The sequence below is a fragment of the Arvicanthis niloticus genome, chromosome 7 (genome assembly GCF_011762505.2).
Source record: "Arvicanthis niloticus isolate mArvNil1 chromosome 7, mArvNil1.pat.X, whole genome shotgun sequence".
In the NCBI taxonomy this organism is placed as follows: Eukaryota; Metazoa; Chordata; class Mammalia; order Rodentia; family Muridae; genus Arvicanthis; species Arvicanthis niloticus.
In genome coordinates, this window is record NC_047664.1 from 64,237,592 (window position 1) to 64,263,308 (window position 25,717).

Here is a 25,717-nt window from a genome sequence, read left to right on the forward strand (position 1 = left end):
AATTGGACACAGGAATAAACTGCACTTAAGTTCTCATCTTTATGTTTATAGATCAGTGCAGCTCTTGAGCCTCATCAAAGAAGTTTCTTTTTGCAGTAGGTCCCAATTAATAGAGATCTGCAATAGGTCACTGTATAGAGAATAAGACACTGCAGAGCATGTAGCATCAAAAGCAACTTCCATACCACACTCCTTCCTCTCAAGGCTCAGAGATCAGTAGCAGAGCGGAACAGAAAGACAGTGAGTAGATGTCTTCAGCAACACAGTATTTTGTGGACATGAAAATGCATATGCACATATACAATCATATCAGGCACTTCATGGACAAGACTTGCAAAAGAGACAAACTAGACAAAATCCCAGCGTGGGCAAAGGAGGGGCTCATGAAGTCCGACCTCTGTCTGAGGAGCTATTGGGAAAGAGTCAGTTTCAGGGATGTTGGTCTTGAGAGTCTAGCCATGAGCTACCAGATGTTCCACATCTAAATTCATATAGGTAGCACTAAAGGGATTCAGTAAATTAACAGTGCAGGGTGGGCAGAGGAAGGCAGAGAGGGAGGACTTACAGCTTCCGGGGGTTAGGCTACTATCATTATGGCAGGGCATATGGTGGCTGGCAGCCATGTTCCTAGAGTCTGAGAGCTATATTCTGGTGTGTAGGTAGTAGGCCAAGAGAGAAGACTTGGCCTGAATGGACATTTGAAACCTCAACGTCTATTCCTAGTGACACAACTCCTCCAACAAGGCTCCTCCTCCTAATTCTTTCCAAACAGTTCACCAGCACTAAGCAAGCAGAAAACATATTCTAATTCAAACCGGCCTAAGTGGTGAGAAGGAGAACAAATTGAGTGAGACGAAAGGGTAGATGAATGTGTGCTAACATACTGTATTCATGTTTAAATAGTAAAACTATTTTTAAAAGTGCAAATGACCTTGTTATGTAGTGCTTGGTGAATTGTATATGAGTAATAAGTAATAATAGATATTATTGACATTATGTATGAAAGCAATAGACAAGTTCTTATTAACAGACCTCAATGTCTATATCTGAAGGTTGCTTTATAGATAAGGCCAGCAGAAATGCTGCTCTAAGCTGTCAATTGATGACAACTCAGGAGAAGAAAACTTTCCAAATCAAGCTTTTGACATATGTGTTGAGAGCCCGTTCTCTCTGATTTTCTGTGCCAGCCAAACACTTGCTGAGCTCTGCAGTGTGGTTCCATTCTCTCATGTTAAATGGTATGCTCTTAATTTTGTGCCTATTTAATTTCTAATGTCATGAAAATAACACTGAGACTCATACCACACACACACACACACACAGTCTCAGAGGCTAGTTAGCTTGCAAGTCTCAAATGGCCAGAAATACCAACATTATTAAGAAGACTCATCAAAATACAAAAACTGGAGCATACAGAAGTATAAACTACACTCAGAGATAAGAGGCATTCCTTCCAGAACATTAACAGGGACATCAGATGAACCAGCTGCCACCGCAGTGCTACACACCAGACTGATGAAAAAGTCTACAAAATCAGATTCAGAATTGCTACTCCTTTTTCCATTTCCAAACACCACTCATGTCTTAATAACTACTCGAAGGCCACTTGAACTTTTAACCACCTTCGCGAACTGAAGGAAGCATGCTTACCTCTGCACTGTTTAATTGTGTCAATGGTTAAGAATCTCTTCACCACAAGATAAGCAGAACCAGGTTCAGCTAATGAACTCCACTGAAGGACCTGCTCCAACACATTCTCTGTGTAGTGAAGGGGACGCTCTGCAAACACAAACCAAGTTATTAAAAGTGTAGAAATATATTTAATTATTACAAGTTTTAAAACATCCCAAGCCAAGATATGAATGCAACAATGTAAACTTTTTTCATTAAGCTGTAATAAAACTAGAATTGCAAACAAGAGACCAAACTATCTAGATAGGTGACATCTTCTGTCCAATTTATTATATAAATTAATCTATAAAAGTGCTATTTTAAAATTTACAAGTGCTCCCTTTAAGATAAAACCTCATTTACTAAGTATGTGTCTTAGTCTGCTTTTAATTTAGATAAAATTTCTATAAGCATGTGCAATTAAATAACTCTATAAAGACTAGTAGCTTAATCTTGTCCAATATTTATAAACAAAAATCATCCCTTTGTTTATCTGTAAAAGATTACAATCTTATAATTTTCAACAAATAATAGTAAATAATTAATAGCTAGGCTTTGCATCATGAATCAATATCATATCACAAAATATGGTTACAGGGAACATTTAAAAAAGAAATATGTTTAACTATGTTTAACTATTAGTAACAATATACGAACCTTGTGGCGGTATAATAAATTAGCTCTATATAAGAAGTCACAAGCAAGGACTAAATGTCTTAAGCAAATCTCTTTGCTGACTCTCAATCTTTATATATTTTGCTTTAGAAAAATGCATCACACTTTCTTAGCATGGGGTATTACAAAACATTTTCAACAGTAATCAATACTTGATGGGGGATTTGTGGGTTAAAATATGTCACTCTATTAATAAAGATGTGTGCAAAAAAGGACCATATTCTGGGGCTATATACATACATTTTCATAGTAGACTATCAGTGAATAAAGAAGCAGGCAGAACAGAAATTCTATTGTAAATATTAGATACTGCCACTGCTCTATCCTAACTCTGCAGCTGGGTAGCAGCCAATTATTTCAGACCCCAAATGCATAGCACACTACATGCTAGAATGTGGTTGTAGTTGAAGTACTAATACTGAGAACACACCAAGGGTGCCTATCTGTAACTCATCCCATTGAAAGTGATGCCAGAAGATTATGTGACAAGTCTATCACCTCCTCTTCTGCTATGACTAAATTAACTAAGAGGAGAGAAGCCATCAGTAAACACTGGTACACAAAAGGGAGATTAATATTTTAGCTTTGTATCCATAAAAGAAAATGCAATTCTTCCTTCTATGTCCATTAGAACCTGCCTCCTTATTCTCATAATGGATATTAGCCATGCATCATAAAGATACCTATGCACACTGCACAGTGCTGATGGTACAGCAGATTCTCTGTAAGTACCTCAGGACTAAAGTCCATTGTGAGTTTACTTCATGGTCCATAAATTAACAAAAAATATTTATCAGGAAAATAAGACATTGGTCTTTTTAAAAACCTGACAAAGGCTAAGAAAATGAAAGCTGTACTACATTCATTTTACTTTTTCAAGTATTTCTTTAAAAACTAGACAAAGGTCAAAATTACTTATAAGTAATTATGTGAGTCATAATTCAGTATAGTTGGAAATATATACATCTAACTATAAGACTAATCATAGTAAGTACTTTTTTTACACAACTATTGTTTGAATCACATGCAGGATTATGATAGTAATCCCATTAGAGATATCATTTTCAGAATAGCCACTGTGTCAGGAATATATATATATATATATATATATATATATATATATATATATGCTATTACACATCTCAAGGACACTCATTATTACCTGTTCTTAATCTTTTTTACTTTACATGTAAAAACAACTTTTTACTTAATTTCTACCTTTACCTAGTCATCTAAAGTTAAGGTAAGAACCAGAGATTTGATTCCTAAATCTATTGAAATTTGAAACTGTGATATTATGTAAATCTCCCATGATCATTTCTCATATGTAACTTTTGGGAGTGAAGAGAACATAAAGATGTTTTTGAGTCCCAAACAAGGCAATATAAGGGAAAAATCAGCTTGCCTTCTTCCTGTCACTTACACATCCTTTGGGAGAATACATAAATAAACAAACAATAGGTTAAAGATTATATCCATAAGAATTATGATTGAGCTGTAGGTGGGGCAAGGCAGGTACAATACTATTGCTAGACTAAGGGATTGGTATGCCAAGGAATAGAATTGGTAATGAGATTTCCAATTGTCAGAAAACTTATACTAAGTAGGGCCACTATTACATTCAGTTATAAGCAGATTTCATATTGACAGGACTATGTTCTTAATATAACTGAAATGTGTTACAGTAGACACAGCGGCTTGCTAATGAGGAGATAATTAATTCTTGTCACAAAATTTAAGTTTAATTTTTTTCTGATCAGGATCATTGTATGAAATCATTGGGGAGGGAGAAAACCTTGCAGACACAATTTCCTAGATAATGAATAGAGTTGAAAATTAGAAGATAAATATTACAGACTACCAAACATTACCAAATGACACAAACTTCAAATTTAAGAGAGGGGTGAGAAGCATGCAAAGTGGATTGAGTTATTAAACATTATTTGAACATAAAGTCTTATAGGTATATGTTTGTTGATGCTGACACTTTCAGACTTCTTTCATGGCAGATTATGTAAGATAGGACATGTATTATGTAGAAGGAGGACATAACCTAGAAACAGAACTTCATACTGTCTACTTGGTGCATTCGATTAAAAAAGAAGTCTAAAGAGAGAATTGGTTGGAAAGGAAGTTCTACAACTCCATAAATGACAATGCCATAACTGTTTAAATCATGTGCAAAGAGTGAACCTTATCTACTTAGTTCAATAGGAAAGCCATTGAATTTTCATCAGAAATAACAGCTGCTACCTTTAAATATATGCCATTGGTGGTACAAGTTTTCAAAAATGATTATGGCATTTTTAAAATCTAATTCTTAGTGTCAAACTCAAGAGAGCAAAAGCCCTGCTTCATTCCATCTAGTATTTTATTAGCATTTTACATATACATGAGCAGAAGAGCTTTAAAATGTTAATAAAAAGTATATAGATCTTCTAAATCATAGTATCTATACGGGAAAGGGCAATCATTTGCTATTATATTTCTATATAGGAATTATGTGTTTCATAAAACCAAAATCTTTGGTAAAATTTCCTTAAATGAGGTTCCTTGAGGAGATAATTCTTTGAGAGGTACAGATCATATAGAGAGAAAGATGAGTTTGGGGGTTAAGTACTAAAACCATAGCATGCTTTAGAACAGGGTAATTGCTAATAGAATTTTTAAAAGAAAAAACCCTCTCTCTTCTACAGTTTGGATTCTGAATGTTCTCCAAAGGTAATGTGTTAAAGAAGATATGATCAGGGACTATAGTGCTCTTAGGGTAAGGTGGAATCTGTGTCAATTGTTCTGTAAGGAAAGGATGGAAGATCCTTGGAGCATGCTCTTGAAGGGGAAACTGAGACTCGGACATTGTTTCTTTGATTCTTCCCTATCAAGTGATGAGAATTGTTCCCTGCTCCACACGCTCCACTTAGATCTTTTGTCCAGCAAAGGATGGAAGTTGGACCAACCACACACTGAAATATTTGGGTGGTAAGAGGAAAGAATTTTCTTCTCCTTTGAGATGGTTTATTACAGATATTTGTTACAATGACAGAAAAGTGAAGAACAGAAAATCCACAGAGAGAATGGGTCTGATTACATGTGGGTCAGCTTACATGTGGGTCAGCTTACATGTGGGTCAGAAGTCTGTGGAATAAATTTGTGGGAGGAGGTTGTTGGGAATATCAGGAGAAGCAAAACAGAGACCCAGCATGGAATATGTAGAAATGAACAGACTTCTTTGGTTTCCACCATAGAAGACCAGATTACAGATATGAATGTGGACAGTAAACCTTAGGGTTGTAAGTTCAGGATAAATATGAGGACTCGATTAATAACTGCAGCAGAGAATATTAATGTTTCATCCCGGCAAAGAATATGTCTATATTTATCCATGTCTTGAAAGTTTGTGGAGGGCCGAGATGTTAGAATAATCAGGGACAGAGGAAGCAGTGAAAAGAGGATTTTGAAGGTGGAAGAAAAGCTTGGCGATAATATCAATAGATATCTTTTACCCATAAATATAGTGAGGGCAAGAATCAAACCCATTTTATTAAGAAAAAAATAAAAATAATCTAGAACTTATACTATTCTTTATTTAATCAGGATTTTAAATTTACTATTATTTATTATGCACTATCTGGGAAAATAGAGGGAAAACAAAAGATGCATTGCCCACTTCTACCATGAAGCTTTTATTAAGTCAGGGAGTATGAGCACCATAGCAGGTTATTACAGAGACATTCTAGGTTGAGACTTTAAAGTAGGTAATCAAGTGGCAGATAGGGGATGGCTGATATGTGCAAATCAAAGATATACATGGAAAACACCATCTCCTACTGCTAGTCGAGCATAAAAAATTTATGATAATCTAACAAATACATAAAAACAAAAAGGATAAACAAAGGAATTTCATAAGGCCAAACACAATGTTTGACAATAGACAGAAGAAAAAGAAAGTATAAATTGGATGGAATGATTGAAGACTTAAGACCATGAAAGAAGTTCTGAAAATAGCCTGGAGATCACCATAGGAGAAAAGAAAGGTCACCAGCAATCGATGGCACAGGACGCCGGCTAGCCTGATGCTGAAAGCAGGGCTGCTGAGTTTCACAGTTGGGAGGTCACAGGAGTCACTTGCCAGAGCAGTTCTGTCCAGGGGGGACAGAGTCTAATGAAGGCAGGTACTGAGAATTGACACCCAAGCACTAGGGATACTGTACCCTGACAAGACATATTGACAATATCATACTGTAAGTCCCATTAATTTTTAAGGAATTATGTATGTAAAAAGCAAATGAGTAAAATTATCATGATGGTGTTATGCAGGAGTGCATAATAACCCCCCTATATTCTAATGCTGACTCCAATGGTCCAAATAATGCACCATGGGGTAGTTCAAAATTGAATTTTAATTTTTAGCTTGAGCCTGGTGCAGTGGCAAGGTTTTCTTTTTGGCAGTTTGACAGCTTATACTTGAAAGGGTCCCAAGACCTTAGTAGATATCAGCTAGACAGATGGTCAAGGTACAATGAAATTCTGCATCTTATTTTTTTGTCCTATAAGTCTTTAATACCAAATGGTGTCATTAGAATGTTAAGCTTATTCAGCACTTGACAACCAGGGTAGTCAAGGTGGTTTCAAAGGTCTCTTTACTCTTCAGTTTCTTTGTGACGATATAGGTGAAATTGAGACATTGATGATAGAAGAAAAATCAAACACCCAAGTGAGAAGTTTCTGCTCTATGTAAAATTATTAATTTGCAGTGGGCAATGATCTTTTAAATATGTATTCTTTGTTCTTACTAAATAAAGGGCATGAAGATATAAGCTGATGGTGAAGTGACATTCAGGATATTGTTATAAGTCGCACTGTTTGTCCTTATGACTAAAACGATTACTTGATGAGGCAGAAACAGAGACACCTAACACGTTATACTATATTTATATAGTTAATGGAAGAATTAATTATTCTGATGAGCCAACAGCGTAGGAAGTCACTCTCAAGTGGCGATAGCATATGTCAAGATGGGCAGAGAGGTAGAACAGAATTCATAATGAGATGTGAATCTTTAGGAAAACAGCAAATGTTAGCAATGGCTTGTCCCATAGTGTCTGTCACTGTATAAGGAATTTAAGAATCTTTAACATGAAAACCACTCACCTAGCTCTTCATTTTCAATGACTTCAAATGTGGCCCAAATATCACCTTTTGTAGGGACGATATTTTTTATTGCTAATATATCATTCGTTAACTCTTCAGCTTCCATCACAGGAGAGATCTGTAAGACATGGAATACATCTTCAAAGATGTCTGATACAGAAGTAGTCTTCTGCTGAGGCAGTAAAGTTCCACATCTCATAATTCTCCATGCACAAAGAAAATACTATAAGGAGACTTTTTTTTCCATAAAATACAATGTAATATCAAAGTAAAGAGATACTGTAATACAGTCATATCAGAGATAATTATTTTCTTAGCAAGTTCTTATGTCACTCATAAGAAATGCACCTAGTCTCAAAATACAAGAAAACAACAAAACAATAACAACAACAACACAAAACAAAACCCAACCCTACCATAAAAGTCTGGTAATTTTTCTCACAGTAAAATTTCATTTGTCTTTCTATAATCAAGAGTGCAGAGTGACTTGGTTTGTTCAGGTTGGAGTCTAAATATTATGAAGATGATTAAATAGTATCTGTCATGCCAAGAAGCCCCAGGGTTTTGGTGCCTGTGGTGTTCCCTGCCATGCCAAGTGACAGATGGTAGCATACTGCTATACAGAGTACATTCAAGTTAGTATCTCAGGAGTCCTTTGTTTCTGCAGTGCAAGTTTGGGGCCCAGATCCATAAGCATCTTACAGCCAGAGGCCAATGTGTAAGCATGCCACCTTTTAAGGGACTCTGGAGTTTATCAGTGTCTTCTTAGTTTAGGGCTTGAAGATTATGGTTGCATATTATTAAAAACAATACTGTGTTCTTTAGTTAGAATTCATTGATAAAGTTAAACAGCAGTCATATTAATCATTAGAACACTGCAACAGTAACTTGGTTTGCATGTTCTTAGCAAATGAATATCCTAAAAAGTCTTAGATTTGCTCATCAGTCCTATGTGTGTGTGTGTGTATGATGTGTGTGTGTATGTGTGCACTTGTGTGTGCATCATTGTAAGTAACTCACTCATTCTACCTTTATGAAATTCAGGTATTAATTTATGAAATGTATTAATTACACAATGGAAGATAAACCTTGTGTATTTAGAGAAGCTCAAAGAATTGTAAACGTACAAAGGACCTCAGCATCCAGTGACAACTTGAAGAACATGAAGCAACGGAAATAGCAGGTGAAAAATTCTATGATGCCTCAAATCTGCATAGCTCTAAAATATTTTTTAATTCAATTTTATTATATTATATGTGTGGTTGTTTTTTCTACATGTATGTTTGCGTACCACATGAATTCCTAATACCAACTGAGTTAAGATGGTTTCACATCCCTAGAATTGAATTTATTGATTGGATTTACATGTGGTTTCTGGGAATCGAACTATGGTCTTAAAGAAAGGCAGGCAGTGCTTTTAACTGTTGAGCCATTTCTCCAGTACTGGAAATTTAGAAAGAAAGAAAGAAAGAAAGAAAGAAAGAAAGAAAGAAGGGAGGGAGGGAGGGAGGGCGGGAGGGAGGGAGGGAGGGAGGGAGGGAGGGAGGGAAAAGGAAAAGGAAAAGGAAAAGGAAAAGGAAAAGGAAAAGGAAAAGGAAAAGGAAAAGGAAAAGGAAAAGGAAAAAAAGAAAGAGAAAGAGAAAGAGAAAGAGAAAGAGAAAGAGAAAGAGAAAGAGAAAGAGAAAGAGAAAAAGAGATACAGCACCTTTCTAAAGAACCAAAAGCAAGTGAGAAATCCAATATGTGAAATAGGAAGTGGCTTGAACTATACACTCAGGAACGGATTAATTTATGGAATGTAAACATCACTGCAATGAATATCCACAGTGGGCTATGTGAGACAGGCTTGTGCTGTGTTCTTAATGTCTTTTAATTCCCATTTTCCATTTCTCTAAAACTTAGTATATGCTTGCAGAGCTTTAGGTCAGCATTGACTGTTTAGCTACTACAACAACATTGCTCTTTAGTCTTAAAGCTATACTTAAATTGTACAGACTGAAGCTGAACAGTTTGTTACTGTCATTTGGCCTTTCCAGATTATTCAGAGTTATACAGTGTTTTTATTTAAATACGGTGAGACAATATGGGAACTTTGCCAAGTTATCATAAATAGTACAACTCCATTAGAAAGACAAATTAAACCATGCTTTTAAATATATATATATATATATATATATATATATATATATATATATTTCTATGAAATATACTTTAAAGTATATAAAATATAGTCTTATATGCATATATATGCAGACTATTTTATATCTTCTAGAACCATCAAAAGACTTTTGCTAAGTGATTTAATTTGTAATTTAATTTACAAGAGCCTCACATATCTAGTACAACCATAGTCACACATTCAGAATTAGAACCATGATGCACCTAATGAATAGAAAATGAATCCCACAAGATCTGATCATAGATTCTATGATCATGATCATGTTCCAGCTCCATGTCCTAAGCAAGGCAAGTACTGACATATAGTAATAATATGTAACTACTGGGATTAGCTAAGTTAATAGTCACAGCGCATTTAACATCTTAGGAGTTTAAAACAGATAATGACGTGAATTTCTATTACCTAAAAGAATGTGTATTCTTTACACAGAAAAAAAAATCAGCTTACTAAGCAAGAACATGAAATAGTACTGCTATTGTCACTAAAGAAGACAAATTATTGAATACAATAAGATGAAAAATATGTATTTTTATCTCAGCTCAAAGCAAAGGAGTTACCTAATATTCTTTTCTTTTGAACCTAATTGAAATACTTTATTTTTTTAAATTTTTTCTTATTAGATATTTTCTTTATTTACATTTCAAATGTTATCTCCTTTCCCAGTTTTCCCCCAGGAAGCCCCTATCTCATTTCCCTTCCCCCTGCCTCCACAAGGGTATTCCACCACCTACCTACCCACTCCTGCCTCCCTGCCTGTTGGGAGCCGACTTTAGCAGAAAGCGGCTAGATCAACTTTGCAGCCATCTGGAACCATATACCCTGACGAAAGATTTGGTTTTCAATAGCCTACAACAGCTGAAGCACACTCTGATATCCCACATATTTTGTGTTGCTGTTTACTGACCCCAGCTGCAAGGTGCACGTGGTAGCCATGCCTGCAAGGCATGCAGTTCACGTGCTGTCCACGTGCTATCCAGGCCATACATGCTTATAAGGCGCACGTGCTATCCAAGCCTGCAAGGCATTGCGGTGCATGTGCTGTCCACGCTATAGACGCCTGTAAGGATTACGTCATATCAACACCTGTAAGGCACGTGGTATCCACGCGCCTACAAGGCACGTGGCAAAAGCCTATAAATAGCTCAGAATTCCCTTCAATAAACGAGACTTGATCAGACACCCTGTCTTGTCTCCATTCTTCTCGTCTCTTGCCCCAAGAGCCCCACACTCTCTCTTGACCAGAGCACTTAGCCCCAAAAGTGTTGAGGCAAAGTGTTGAGGCAGAATGTGGGCCTCAACACCTGCCCTTGTATTCCCCAACACTGGGGCATCAAAGGACCAAGGACCTCTTCTCCAACTGATGCTCAACAAGGCCATCCTCTGCTACATATTCTGCTGCAGCCATGGGTCCCTCCACGTGTACACCTTGGTTGGTGGCTCAGTCCCTAGGAGCTCTGGGGGGCGGGTATGGTTGGTTGATATTGTTCTTCCCATGGGGTTGCAAACCCCTTCAGCTCCTTCAGTCCTTTCTCTAACATTTTCATTGGAGACCCCATGCTCAGTCCAATGGTTGGCTGCGAGCATTCATTCTGTACTTGTCAGGATCTGGCAGAGCCTAATATTCTAATTTAAACGTTGAGTATAAGAACTGAGGCTGGGCATTAATAATAATATAAATAGGTAATTATTAAATAGCTATTTGGAAAATAATATGCTCTGTGTTTACATACATTTAGATTAGAAATTCATACAATAGGTAAGAAAATGAAGACTAAAGCAGGGTAAATAACTTGTCTCATGTCAGTTTTAGGAAGGGGAGAAGCAAGTACTGGTTCCTGGTTCATTTTCTTAAAATCTATAGAAAAATCTTAACTAATGTACAAATGATGCTTTCTTCCAAAAATACTAGGTTCCTAGGAGATAGGTCAGGAAAGGTCAATCTTGCCATCAGTCACTGTTTGAACTGAAGAGAGCCTAAATTACAAAACATACTGAAAAATATGTCAGTGACCACCAGGATGATATCCCAACAGTATTCTTTATATCATTCCTTAGGACTTACCCGGATTATAATACTACAGTCAGGTTCCTTTCTTTCCACAAACACTTCAATTAACAAGTCTCCAGCCTGAGATACCTAGAGAGGACAGATATTAAGACAGCACATGTCACTCTATCACAAAATGACAGAAACAGCACCTGAGAGCTACAAAACGCTTGTCATGAATATGTATAGCAATGAAATTACCTCAATTCCCCTGCTCACCAGTATTAGTACTTATTTCAAGATGTGCTTAATTACAGACAAGAGGGTCTAAAGTTTAGAGTCTAAAGAAATGGTATGGATAGCAACAACAATCACCTTAAGACATTTTGTTTTTAATGCCATGTTCAAAGCCTTAGTGTCGTCAAACACTGAAGCCATGATTCTAGAATCGATGTAGGCTGAATCTGAGAACAAGAGTGTAGAAGCCAGAGAATATGTAAAACTCTTAACTCATGTGTACACAATCTCAAAAGACAAAATAAGCCTTGCTAAATTTTCATGCAGCTGACACATTCAGACACTGAAATTGGGAGGTGAGTTGCATCAATGGTGAACTAAAATTATAAGCATGGAACATAATAAGCAAGGAATATAGAGGTAGAATAATAGAATAAGGCAAAGAAGCAGGATAAGCTTTAGTTTGTATTATCCATCCTGAAGCAGAAAAGAAGACTTATTTGGGTCATTATGTTCCCAAACAGAGACTAAGTGAACAAGTTACAAATAAAAAGGAGAACAAGACAGTGCAATACATACTGACATCAGAAAATACAGGCTAAGGAATAAGACAAATCTTTTTTTTCCAGAAATCCTCTGTATAGCCATTTAAAATATCTATCACCAATATTCAAAAAATATTCTGAGATGTACTCATTCTAAAGCTAAATTTCCTTTATTTAATTATCTAGTAAGTCAATCTGTGAGAGAAAGATTTACACTGTACTTTGAAAAAGTACTCTTAATTATTTTGTCACTCGGTGCTGGCAAAGGTTATTGCCAATGTTTCTATTTCAGTTTTGATTCTATATACAATTTCAAGGGAGAAAGATAGAGCTGACATTTTTGTTTTTCACTGTTTGTATAAACATCACAGCAAGAACAAAACATTGCAAAAATTAAAAAAGGCAAACACACAGAACACATAGAGTGAGCCACAAAGTGAAGTAGCTGAGGAATTAAAGCAAGGTTAACATAATACTGCAAAATCAAAGCTTAAAATAGCTTGAAGCAATACTTACACACAGATAACCAAATTTTCCACATTATTTTAAGTGCATATATATATATATATATATATATATATTAATTATACATATGAATTGTTTTACTTATAGCAAATCCAAAGTGTCTAAGCCTGCTTTTTTTGTTATAAAATAGAAGCAGATACTCAGGCAGTAACAATAAAGATCAGATTGCCAAAGATTTCTCTCAAGTGCACAATCCTTCATTTCAGGGTCGAATAACATCTACACAAACTGAGAATTATAGGTAGTGACAATAAGCAAGATTATTTTTAGTGTAGTGTTAAAGCTAACTTCTCTGAAAGTTGCATTCATTATTTTCTGTTAAAATACAGGGAATCATTTGTTAAGTAATTAATATCACAGTATTAGTTGGAGGGGAATCTAAGAATGTGCTCATTGGCTCATGCAGGATAGTACCTGCAGTCATTTCTTTAATTAGACGTAGATGCTTCAGGACTGAAGCAAACTTTGGGTCTGACTAATAAGCAGGAATTTGCCTCATTATCTGAGTGTAATCGTGGACAGAACATATTTGACCCATTTCTATTATTTACAGTGAATCCCTGAATCCATTATTATTCCTAGTTACCAGAAGATGATTAATGATCAACCTTAAGTCATTCCAGGAAATTCATCAAACAGGGTAAGGAACCCTGGATAAGCAAGATATATCCTGATCACAGAAATCCAATGTAGTCTGACTAGGAAAGCAAGACAGGAGTTAGAAAAGCAGACTAATGACAAAAGTTAGTATGCATGTATGATACAGGTCACCTTAGAAACGGTCTCATTAATACAATCAGCTGAGAGCATGCAGAGCAGAAACACATAAGAAATCATTTATGATTCCCTAGTCTTAAGAGATACAATTATGATAGCATGTGATTTTGAAATTTATTCTAGTATTTCTTTGGCTTTAAATGCTTCCTTTGAAACCCACTGTCATAGCAAGGAGTGTTTTGGTTTTAGTAAATATTAGTCATTGTTTCCTCAATGTTAATGGTTATATTAACATGTTCTGCATGTACGCATCAGGTTTCAGAGGTGCCCCATACCTTCATCAGTCTCTTTTACTTTGAATAGTAACTTGAACGCACACAACAAATGCATTTACAAAAGTTTTGTTTTCGAGTCTTTAGAGACTACCTCTTACTACTCACTTGAGTGTCTTTCCACTTGGTTATAAAGCTATTTTCTATGTCCATTTGTTTGACTTGGTCTTCTTTAACCTGTTTAAAATATAATTTGGAATATTCTAATAATGTAGAGTACAGAGAGCCAAGTGGCTCTTCCTCACTTAGCTCCTCGGGAATTTAAGTAACAACAAACTACAAAGAGACCAGGATGGACATCCTTAGCACCATCTGGATCACAGGAGCACCCCCAACTAAGGGCAACATGAAGCCAACTGGACAGAGCTTTGTAGGGCTTGGAATATGCTTTGATGATTTCCCACCAGATTGCAGAGTCATGAAAACCATTTAGAGTTACAAGCACAGGTTCCCACAAACAATTTCCGAGAGTGCTTGCAGGCGAGAAACCAGACAAATGACTCAACCCCAAATATTCCTTAAGGGCTTATTAAAACTTTTAATAGGAATCTTACGTTCTACAAAACTGTGAAGGAACCATTCAGCTTTACTAACATAATAAAGAGAGCATGTAAAGCCACATTTATTTTTGTTTACTTCAGCATCAGATCATTTAAAAGAAGCTGCTGTTGATCAAAATACAAAAACAATAGACAAACAGGACGGAAGAGGAAGAGACTGAAGAGCAATGAGGAGGCAGATCTGCCATGAACTCTCTCAGAAATCCCAGTTCAAACTCTTACAGTAGCAAAAGCCCTTATTTCCCTATGCTAAGGAGTCCTGTGATTAATTATAGCAAACATGAACAATTCTCAAGATTATTAAACTGCCACACCAACTTATCTGGCTTCATCTGGTACATCTGTATCCACAGAACAGGAGAAAGTATCACTTGAGCAAGCTCTGAACCAGGCTAGGCCACAGAGGTGGTGTGAGGGTTATTTATACAGCGGATGGGACTTTTACCCAGAACAACTAAAGTCTACCCTTGTTTTCCACATTTTCTCTTGCTTAAGCTATAACAACATTCCTATTCCAAGAGCTGACTAATAAAACATATATATACTCACTTCAGAGAACTGCAAACTGAAAAGTGAAATAAATACATGTGAGGGCTGAGAAAAGGCCACAAGATAATGCTTCATAATTTTCCACCAATCAGAGAAAAAAAAACCACACCTCACAATGCAGAATGATTTTTAATTGCAGCATTTGACAGGCTTTTGTTGATCACTGAATTTGTTAAATTCATAACTTCACACCTCTCAGTAACATACTTAATGCATATACACAGTGAAGAGAAAACACACACAAGCCTGTAAATAGTATGCTGTCCAACAGACAACAGATGGTGAAAATATTTAAAAGCTGCTGCTACATTTAAATAAATGGTTAGTGTTTTAAAAGCCAATTATAGTTAAAACCTTCAAACCTAACTATCCTTCATAGTCTCTATTTTTAAATGTTCACATGGACCTGAATAACATCCAGAAATAAGTATTGGGTTTTGCAAGCTTCAAAGCTTAATCTGCTGTAAAAGGAGAGGACAAAGCATTCTTACCTCAAATATTTCCACATAATTATTAATTAGATCTTCAATTACATTGACTTCTTCACTAGTTTGTCCCTTAGTTTGAAATAAGTAGGATGAAAAGACCATTGCCAAGTTATGGGCATTCATGTGATTGATTTCTGAGCATTTCTGAACCCTGTTAGGGGACAGTATATTTCATTATAACATACTTGTATTCAAGAATTTCATAAAAAAAATAAGCTAACATCCTCAATTGTAATTGTAAGTGTGTGCGTACACACACACACACACACACACACACACACACACACACACATTGGCTGCAACTGTTTGTATATTGTCAATCTCTGAGTACCAGGGAGCCAATGAACAATCCATGCCAAAATCCAGAGCACAAGAAATGTGTTAAGTCCTGGCTGGAAACAATGTATGCAGTTGTATCACATATAAAAGATGCGGGTGGGGGCAGCAAGTAAAGGTGATAGAGGCTTTACCATGGCTTGTTGGACCGGTAACTAGGGATTTCAGGCTGCAGGCAAGGCTACAGTTTCTACAAAGTGCACCCTCAGTTAAGTACATATACTCTCTTGGTACTCATCAAAGCCAAGGACAGATTGCTGGTTGCTTATCTATCACTAACCAGCCAATCCCAACAGAGGGCTGCTATGCTGAAATAGACTTGATGAAGTAACTCCTTTCCCTTTAACAGAACAACATTTAAATGATGGTTTTATATGACGAAAAGTCCTTTCATAACAGGTTTTATGCAAGTTATTAAAGACAGAATATCTCAAAAAGCAAGTGTGTAATTAAAAATACAGCCAGCCTCATCTTTGAAACTTTTAAGAATACCCTTATTTTATTATTTCTTAATGTGTTTTATTTTATTTATGGGTATTTTGCCTACATATATTATGTGCACCACATGTGTGCCTGATGCCCTCATAGACTAGTAGAGGAATCTCCAGGGATTGGAGTTACAAATTATTTTCGAGCTGTCATATGAATGCTAGCAATGGTATGAACCTGAGTCAATTGCATGATCAGTAAGTCATCTTAATTGCTGGGCTATCTCTTCAATGCAAAGAATGACTTCCCAAATTAAATAGATATTGACAAGCAACTTAATTCTTCTAATCAGTAGGCTGTAACTTTTGGATACTGTAATGAGCACTTTAAATATTCACCTATATTGAGCTTTGCAACAACAGTCATTCCCACAAGGGGGAGTTACAAGGATCAAAATAACCAGTGAGAAACACAACTACAAATACTTGTTCATTATTACATTGAATTTTCACTAACTGTACAGAGAACAGCTGTTTAACTATTGACACCCACCCACATATACGTAACACACCACCACTCACAAACACACACACACACACACACACACACACCACATAGACACATATACACAAATACCCCAAGAGAGCAGGAGAGAGCAAACTACTCCTGACTGAGGTGCTCCTATGTAGAGACTCTAGAGGATGCACGCAAAAAAGGGAGAAATATATATGATAATGTCAGAAATCTATAATAAAATGCAAAATTGCATAGCAGAGACTGGATAAAGAAACTGCAATCATCCTATACGATTTACAAGATGGAAAAGCAACTTGAATTTAATAAAAGAAGAGGTAACAATCCAGAGTGCTCCTCCAGACTACCCTGGCACTTTTACTGCACTAGACTGTAAATATCTGGAAAATTTATCTCCTGTGGCTGTCTCTGTTGCTAGAATCTCAGTCAGAGACTCCTGCTTTAATCACGCTGCAGTGCATAATGAATACGTGCTGAGTGGAATTAAGTGGCTGCTACTGATGGCAGAAGTGAATTGTTATCCAGGGCAGGTACTGAATTAAAAGATGTACCAATCTGAAGGCACCCAAGGTGACTTACACTTTTGATGACATTACCCAATTCCTTAATTTCTTGAGACTGATCTAGGAAAACCATTCCTCTGTGCGCCTCTTTAGCTGTCAATATATTTAGTTTCTCTGAGAGCCTTAATCTCGAGAATAAACTTTGTATCCTGCAAATTGTTTTCTTTGCTTCTGGTACCCAGATATTGCTGTTCCCCAGTATTTAACAAGCAGCCTTCTCAAAGTCTTACTCTGGCCTGATCATAAGAGCCCAAGGAAATGTTTCCTTGGTGTTTGTTTGTTTGTTTGTTTGAGACAGGGTTTCTCTGTGTAGCCCTGGCTGTTCTGGAACTCACTCTGTAGACCAGGCTATCCTTGAACTCAGAAATCCACCTGCCTCTGCCTCCCAAGTGCTGGGATTAAAGGTGTGCTCCATCACTGCCTGGCAGGAAATGTTTCCTAATTAGGTTTCCCTGCCTCTTCTTAAGTGGTCCCTTTACAGGAGCTACTGTGCTAAGACAGATTATATTAATAATTTCTTATAAAATACAAATGCCCATACATGACTTGCAAAGCCTTTCACAACCTCCTGCCAGGCAACTATCAATGTTCATATAATCTAGTACTCATATGTCTCAGAAGATATATCCCACCCATGTATGGGGCTTTTCTTCAGTCTTTTGCTTGCTTGCCTGTTTAGACAATTTTAACGGTTCTTAGCATGCTCTCTTGGGCTCAGGCAATTCTTTTGTAAACGTTCTTGAGTGGCTGGGGCCACTTTGTATATATTTTTTTTGTTATACATATGGTTCTTTGTAGTTCATATGGCTCCGTAATATTAATCAGAAACCCTTAGACCTGAACACACGCAACTCCTTCATTTTCTCCTACTTAATTCTGAAATTATATATTATATTTTTGTCCAGGAATATTGTGATAGTTATCTGTGTGATGCAATGTGGATCTATGTTTTGCAGGCAGGGCTAGAGCTCAGTATGGAGTCGTGTTTAACATTCACAATCCTGACCACCAAAAAAATCAAATAATAAAAATGGAGCTAAAGAAAAGCCTACTTTTGAGGTAAGAGTCTGCATGTTACAAGAGAAGAGTTGGCTGCCAAGACAAATATCGTGGAATCTTTCTCAATCTCACTTTGAAATCAGCTAATATTATTTACAAAACAGCTATGCCACAGTTTATAAAATTCGCAAATTAAAATACTGTATTCTCAGACTTCACCCTGCTATAGAACACTGGGCCTTCAGTGTTCAGTCATTCAGTCTCTCCCCTGTGGTCGCATGCAGCATGCTCTAAAATTCCCCATTTAAACATCTGTCTGATACATTATAGGCAGAAGCAGGTCTGTGTAATATATGCTACATTTATACTGTAAAATAAGACAATCATTCCTCCTCCAATGTCATACTCCAGAGAGTTTTAGATCTCCTGCTTACTAACTGACTGCAGAGGAGTGCAGTGTTCAATTATTACTCATTTAAGAGTCTCCCTAGCATATTCAACTGTAAGTATGCTTTAAGTACAAAAATGTAGGGTAAAGTTCTTAAGACTTGAAGGGTACACAATAAGACACAAAAGTTCACCTACACAGACTTGAACTGAAAAGATAATTCCATGTTGATAGTGGCCATGCTTTAAAATACGCAGAAACTTCAGGAGTCCACCTACCTGTAAAGGTGTTCAATTAGAGCCGCGAGTGTTGCTCTGTTGACCCCAGGAAGAGAGCGTATAAAGGCTCTGTACTTGCCAGTTCTTTCTTTTTCATCTTGTGTATCTATGGAGAGAATTCCTGACATTTAAACTAATCAGCCGTATTATACATGTATCTTTCTATATTATTTTAAATAGTACTTATAATCATATAAATGATACATCAGGTCTCAAGAGAAACACATTCCGACATTTAACACAATTGACTATAATTCTGAAAAAAATAAAATAAAAACTGCTCAAGGATTACCCAATCATATATTCTAGTTTTCAAAACGGGAGGGCAAAATGGTTTTTATACAGCCTATTTTATAGATGTTTAAATCTTAACAGGAATACATTCAACAAATTAATCAAACTTTAGCACATGTTGAGTAGCTAAGCCAAAGGTGTGTTATATCTGGCTACTGAGGGGCTTCATCATTTGTATTTGAAAATGATATGCTGACCTCTTTTCCTTATAAAATCCTAAGTATCTTTCCAAAGCTACGAGACATCCCAAACTCTGAACTGTACAATTACTTTGATTCAAGGGCCTGTTACCAGCCTAGCTGACTTCAAATCAGATGAAAATAAAAAGGACCATGTGGAAGAGGTGATGTATAGGTCTTAATACCATAATTCAGATTTAGATGATAATGGCCTTCTGTCTTCAGCGTGAAAAGAAATTAATTGGTCCATCAAAAGACAAATGAGAAAGGATTGCCCTCTCTTCTCTTAACTTCAGACAACAAATCTCTGGCATAATAGAACTGGGAACTTTCCACATAGTGGAATTCAGAAAAAGTGGACTGGCAGTTCAGTCCAATCTCTTAGCCAACAAGGGAAATGCCAGTCACTCTTCTTAGAAGCAACACTTGCTGACCTTTCACTTTTCAACTTCAATCCCCAGTGACCTTTGGAAGCTACACATTTCCACTTCCTGATTCTCCCTACCTATCACTTAAGAAAAGCCAGGGACCTTTGAAAGATTCCTTAAATGTATAAAGTCCCTTCAAAAGCTCTGCAAGATCCCCAGAGATGGAGGAAAGGTGGCACATTTTCCAAGCACCCTCCTATTAGAAATATCCAGTTTTGTCTCCTGTGTACATTTAGACTGCATATGAGACCTATAGAAGGAAATATTGTACCCACAGACGATCCTGGAAAAGCAGGAAGAGAAAACACCCAAATTGCCAAATAAATTTATGAGTAATCCAAACATTTTCCCCTATGTCATCCAGTTTATGATTTTAGAAACAGTTAATTGGATTTAATAAAATTATTATAATTAACATTATAATAATTATCAAGTAATAATTCTGGTAGAAGGCATTTCATGTACTTTATAAAAATAAGTAGATATTTTCAATGCAAAGCAACTAGAAAGCAAAATTTGGGAAAGAGTTCATGTCATATAGGAAACATGACAAGTGGAAACAGGCTGTATCTTGGTGGATAGAATGTCTTTTGAGCAAGCATAGACACCTCAGTGAGGACACTCAGAACTCTTATGTAAAAATTACAGGCATGGTGGTGCAAACCTGAAATTCAAGTACTGGCAGGCAGAGACACAAGATTCGTGGGGCTTTCTGGGAAGCTGATATAACCAATTAGAATGCTTTGAGTTCGGTCAGAGAAAATGTCCCAAAACAATGAGGCAAAAGTAATGGAGTAAAGCACTTGACACCAATTTCTGATACGCATACCCCACACACATGTGCACAGGCATGCATATGTGGCATATACAAGGGGTGGGGGAGGGAGAGGGTAGGGGGGGAGAGGGAGAAGGAGATGGAGATGGAGGAGAGACAGAGGGAGAGGGTGAGGGAGAGGGGGAGAGGAAGAGAGGGAGAGGGGGAAAGAGAGGGGGAAAGGGTGGAGAGGAGAGAGATGAAGAAGGAGAGAGGGGGAGAGGGAGGGGGAGGGGAAGAAGGAGAGAGGGAGAGAGGGAGAGAGGGAGAGAGGGAGAGAGGGAGAGAGGGAGAGACGGAAAGGGGGAGAGGAAGAGGGAGGAGAGGAGAAAGTTGGAGAGGAGGGAAAGGGACAGGGACAGGGAGAGGGAGAGGGACAGGGAGATATACAAATTGTAAAACAAAACAAAACAAAACAAAACAAAACAGAAAAGTGGTTTGGCTCTGAGACCTGCCCTGGAGTTGGGCTGATAAATCCAGTGACACTCTATTAAAGAAAAATCTATTTTCCCTTTTCAAACAGGTAACAATTGTAAACAGTTCCCTGGTTGGGTTGGTGGTGGGATATTGTGTTTACTGCCTGATCTCGATGATGGGATTTTGTCTAGTTTGAACACATACAAGTTTTATGCATGCTATTACAGTCTGTGAGTTCCTCTGGATATCAGTTCTATTGTGCTTTTTCTTAATTTTTGCTTTTTCATATTTAGTGAAACATAGAGAGAATATATTAAGTTGGGTGGGAAGAGACATTGGAGGACCTGGAAGAATCTGAGAGAGGGAAAGAACAGTTCAAAATACATTGTCTAAATCATTCCATTATCAGCACATTAGTAGGAAAATCTTGGAATTGTAATTCTCAAGCAGTGCCTAAGAACAGGTAAACTCATAACACATGGATAAAAGTGGTTGACACTTTTATGTGGCGACGTGATATTATGGAAGCTTTAGAAATGATCCTTATATTGAAATCAGGGTGGGATGCACATTAAAAATGGGATTTAAAACTACAATTTTGTACTAGAGTTTCTATTAAACTGGACATGTAAGATACGATATTTTAACTTAATTACAGAACAATAGATTATATTATGTAAGTAAAAAATAAAAAAAAAGAATTATAAAAAGAATTTAGATAATTCAGGAGTGTCCTTAGAACATTCATGTATTTTATAAACAGTTGGTATGATACTACAATAATTTCTAGATTTTTTAAGGTTGTTTGTGCTTGTTTGTTTCTTTTGTTTTTGTGTCTCTGTTTTACCCTAGCTGTCTTAGAACTCACTCTGTAGAGCAGGCTGGCTTTGAAATCAAACATCTATGTGCCTCTGCCTCCAGAATGTTGAGATAAAAGGTATATGCCACTGCCTGGCAAAATCAAAATTTTTTAATCAATATTTTTTGGGGAAAGAAAACTAGTTCAAAACAGGGTTTCTCTGTGTAACAGCATGGCTATCCTGGAACACTCTCTGTAGACAAGGCTGGCTTCACTCACAAAGATCTGCTGGTCTCTGTCTTCCAAATGTGAGGAGTAGAAGTGGACAACACTACCAAAATTCTTAGCTTCAGTCTAACACTCTCCCAACTGAGCTATGAGACTCCTAACACATATGAATCAGAAGGTTGTCATCTCTGGCCTCAGTAAGAGGGGATGTAACTAATTAGAAGAGACTTGATGAACCAGGATAGGGGGATCAGGGTGGGGGCGTGGTGCGTGGTTTCTGGTGCATTGGGTGGAGAACTGTCTACTCATAGGTGAGGGAGAAAGGAGATGAAAAGAGGAACATTGTGAAGAAGGACTGGGGGGCACTATTTGGGCAACAACAAATATATATATATATATATATATATATATATATATATATATATATATAAATTTTTTTCTTAGCTTTGTTGGGACTTTTCTCATAAGGTCACCCAAAATCATGGTTTACAGTGAGATCCAACAATACATATTCAGAAATGGTTAAGAGGACATATTGCCTTTATAAACAAAAGATCTACAGGCTTTTGAAAGATGTCCCCCAAGAAAATTCTCAAATAACTCATCCCCAAGTCAAAGATAAAACTACTTTCTGAAACAGGCATTTTTGCTAAGCCTCTCTTTCTGGTCAATTGACAACAGACTTCTCTTCATTTAACAATTTTAGTATAAAATTATTGTCTATTTTTGATGAATAATTTTACATGAAGACAGAGTTTTCTTATTCATAAATTAGATAAAATTTCACTTATTCATACTAAAACTATCTTTAAAATGAGTATTGCCAGGAAACTGGCCACATGGAGACACATTATCTAATGAAATAGTTTACAACCCAGGAAACTATATTGTCCTTGGGATTACACTTAACCCTGTTGATTAGAAAAATGCGTGAAAGCAAATCAAAGACTAACTTTTGAATTAGACAGTTAAATTTCAAAACACTACATTTTTATTATTATTAAAATATTAGGGCTATTAGAGAAAAATTTAAAACTGTCATTTCTTGTGAAACAATTTCAAAATCAATCCCTTTAAAAACATTAATTCAGTTTAAGATTAAACAGATTATCCAAATTTAAGAGCCTTTTTTAAAAACCCTTTCAAAACAGATTTTAAATATTAGAAAAAATAATTATTATGGAATATATAAAGCTAAAACTGGGAATATAGAGATTGAAAATAGGCATTTTGAAAACACTTTGGATACGTGAAATGTTAGTACTTTACTAAAAATATATATCTAACAAGTTTGAAATAATAGCTATAAAAGTATAAAAGGTAAAAGTATTAAAATGTTCTTGTAATATTTCAGCAAAGGAACTAGTTTTAATAAATACATATAAAACAATTTTTTAAAAATAACAGGATCCAATAAAAACTTTAATATGTAATTGGTCTATTAATAATTTTCCCTATGTTTTTGTATGATGCAATGTAACTTTACCTTATTAAGTGGAAATCCTAGAAAATGAATAAATTTTTGTCAGTTATATTAATATGAATTAGGGTTAGTCAGAAGACAAACAAGAGTTATACACAAATTTTCATATTATCAAAGAAAGAAAAGTCTAAGTATTAAATTCGAAGGCTGGCATGATACCTGGACCAAGGGCATTACCTAATGCAGAGACCCAGTATGGATAGAGCTCCTTTGTAAGGATAGCATCATCAATGTCAGACAGAAAACTCTTCAGCACGCCTGTCACATCTTCAAGTTGATGTTTTCCAGCTCGCAACTTAACACTCCTTGCATCCTTTTTGAAACTCTCCAGGAGTTCACTTATGTGCAAAGGATCCCCATCCTTTTGATAAATGTATTTGCATCCTAACCCTGTGATTAAAAACAATTAAAAAGTTATATGAGTAGTATCTGCAGTCATAATCTACTCTGATATCTTAGGAATGGAGCAGATTCTTCTGTGGGATCATGAACAAACAAAGTCATCAGTGATGAAGTTAAAGACCATGTACTCCTCAAATGTGATTTAAATGAAAACCTACTGAATAGGTCAGCACATCCTCAGTCAACATCCCTCAGGTCTCTCTCTAGTTCTCCATATTATAATTTTCAAATGTATTTTTACCTGAAGAGAGATTTATCCTCAGAAAACAAGCTTGCCTACAATTGGACAAAACAATATAAAGTTTGGTATAAACTTTCTCATATTCTCAGCACATATTCAACCATGATATTTTTTCTGTGTCAACCTACACCTTTCCTCAATATTTCCAACTCCCCTCCTCATCAGACACCCCATATAAGTTGAAGTAGCACTAAGTAACAGAACAGGGGTAACAACAATGGCAGTGCTGATATACACATACACGTTCTTTGCTTCATCTGCAGATCTTTCTCCTTGTGAAATCAAAGTGAACTCACTGTCCTTCTTCATTTCTTTTTAAGTGGATATTTTCTTTATTTACAGTTTAACTGTTATCCCCTTTCCAGATCTCCCCTCTGGAAAACGCCTATCTCACTCCTCCTCCCCCTGCCTCTATGAGGGTGCTCTCTCACCCATCCACCCACTCACTCCCACCACCCTGCCCTGAAATTCCCCTCCACTGGGGCATTGAATCCCTATAGCACCAAGGGCTGCTCCTCCTTCTGATGTCCAACAAAGCCATTCTCTGCCACAAAAGTGGCCAGAGCCATGGGTCCCTCCTTATGTACTCTTTGGTTGGTGGTCCAGACCCCGGACCTTTGGTGAGGGGTCTGGCCAGTTCACACTGTTGCTCCCCTCACAGGGCTGCAAACCGCCTCAGCTCCTGCAGTTCCTTCTCCAACTTCTCCACCAGGACCCCGGCACTCAGTCCAATGGTTGGCTGCAAGCATCCACCTCTGTATTTGTCAGGCTCTGAGAGAGCCTCTCAGGAGACAGCCATACCAGGATTTCAACAGCACTTCCCAGCATCCTGCAATAGTATCAGGGTTTGGTGGCTGTATATAGGAAGGCTCTCCAGGTAGGGTAGTCTCTGTCTGGATGGCCTTTCCTTCAGTTTCTGCTCCACACTTTATCTCCATAGTTCCTCCTGTGAGTATTTTGTTCACCTTTCTAAGAAGAACTGAAGCATCCACATTTTGGTCTTCCTTCTTCTTGAGCTTCATATGGTCTGTGAATTGTATCTTGGGTATTGTGAACTTTTGGGTTAATATCTGCTTATCAGTGAGTACATACCATGTGTGTTCTTTTGTGACTAGGTTATCTCACTCAGGATGATATTTTCAAGTCCCATCAGTTTGCCTAAGAATTTCATGAAGTCATTATATTAAATAGCTGAGTACCATTGTGTACCACATTTTCCTGTATTCATACATCTGTTGAGGGACATCTGGGTTGTTTCCAGCTTCTGGTTATTATAAATAGGGCTGCTA

The 25,717-nt window shown here is 36.8% G+C and overlaps 1 protein-coding gene across 2 annotated transcripts in view; it reads right to left on the reverse strand.

Annotated features, from left to right (window-relative positions):
- Arap2 (ArfGAP with RhoGAP domain, ankyrin repeat and PH domain 2) overlaps nucleotides 1-25,717 on the reverse strand; it is a 150,057-nt gene that overhangs the window by 27,753 nt on the left and 96,587 nt on the right. Inside the window, exons 20-26 of one of the 2 annotated variants that reach the window (XM_034509442.2) lie at nucleotides 23,963-24,175; nucleotides 19,144-19,249; nucleotides 15,620-15,767; nucleotides 14,128-14,196; nucleotides 11,739-11,813; nucleotides 7,498-7,615; nucleotides 1,651-1,779 (exon numbers count right to left, since the gene is read on the reverse strand). In XM_034509442.2, the coding sequence (XP_034365333.1) occupies nucleotides 1,651-1,779; nucleotides 7,498-7,615; nucleotides 11,739-11,813; nucleotides 14,128-14,196; nucleotides 15,620-15,767; nucleotides 19,144-19,249; nucleotides 23,963-24,175 (858 nt within the window). The remainder of the gene's footprint in view (nucleotides 1-1,650; nucleotides 1,780-7,497; nucleotides 7,616-11,738; nucleotides 11,814-14,127; nucleotides 14,197-15,619; nucleotides 15,768-19,143; nucleotides 19,250-23,962; nucleotides 24,176-25,717) is intronic. The other variant, XM_076938512.1, reaches the window with a different exon arrangement.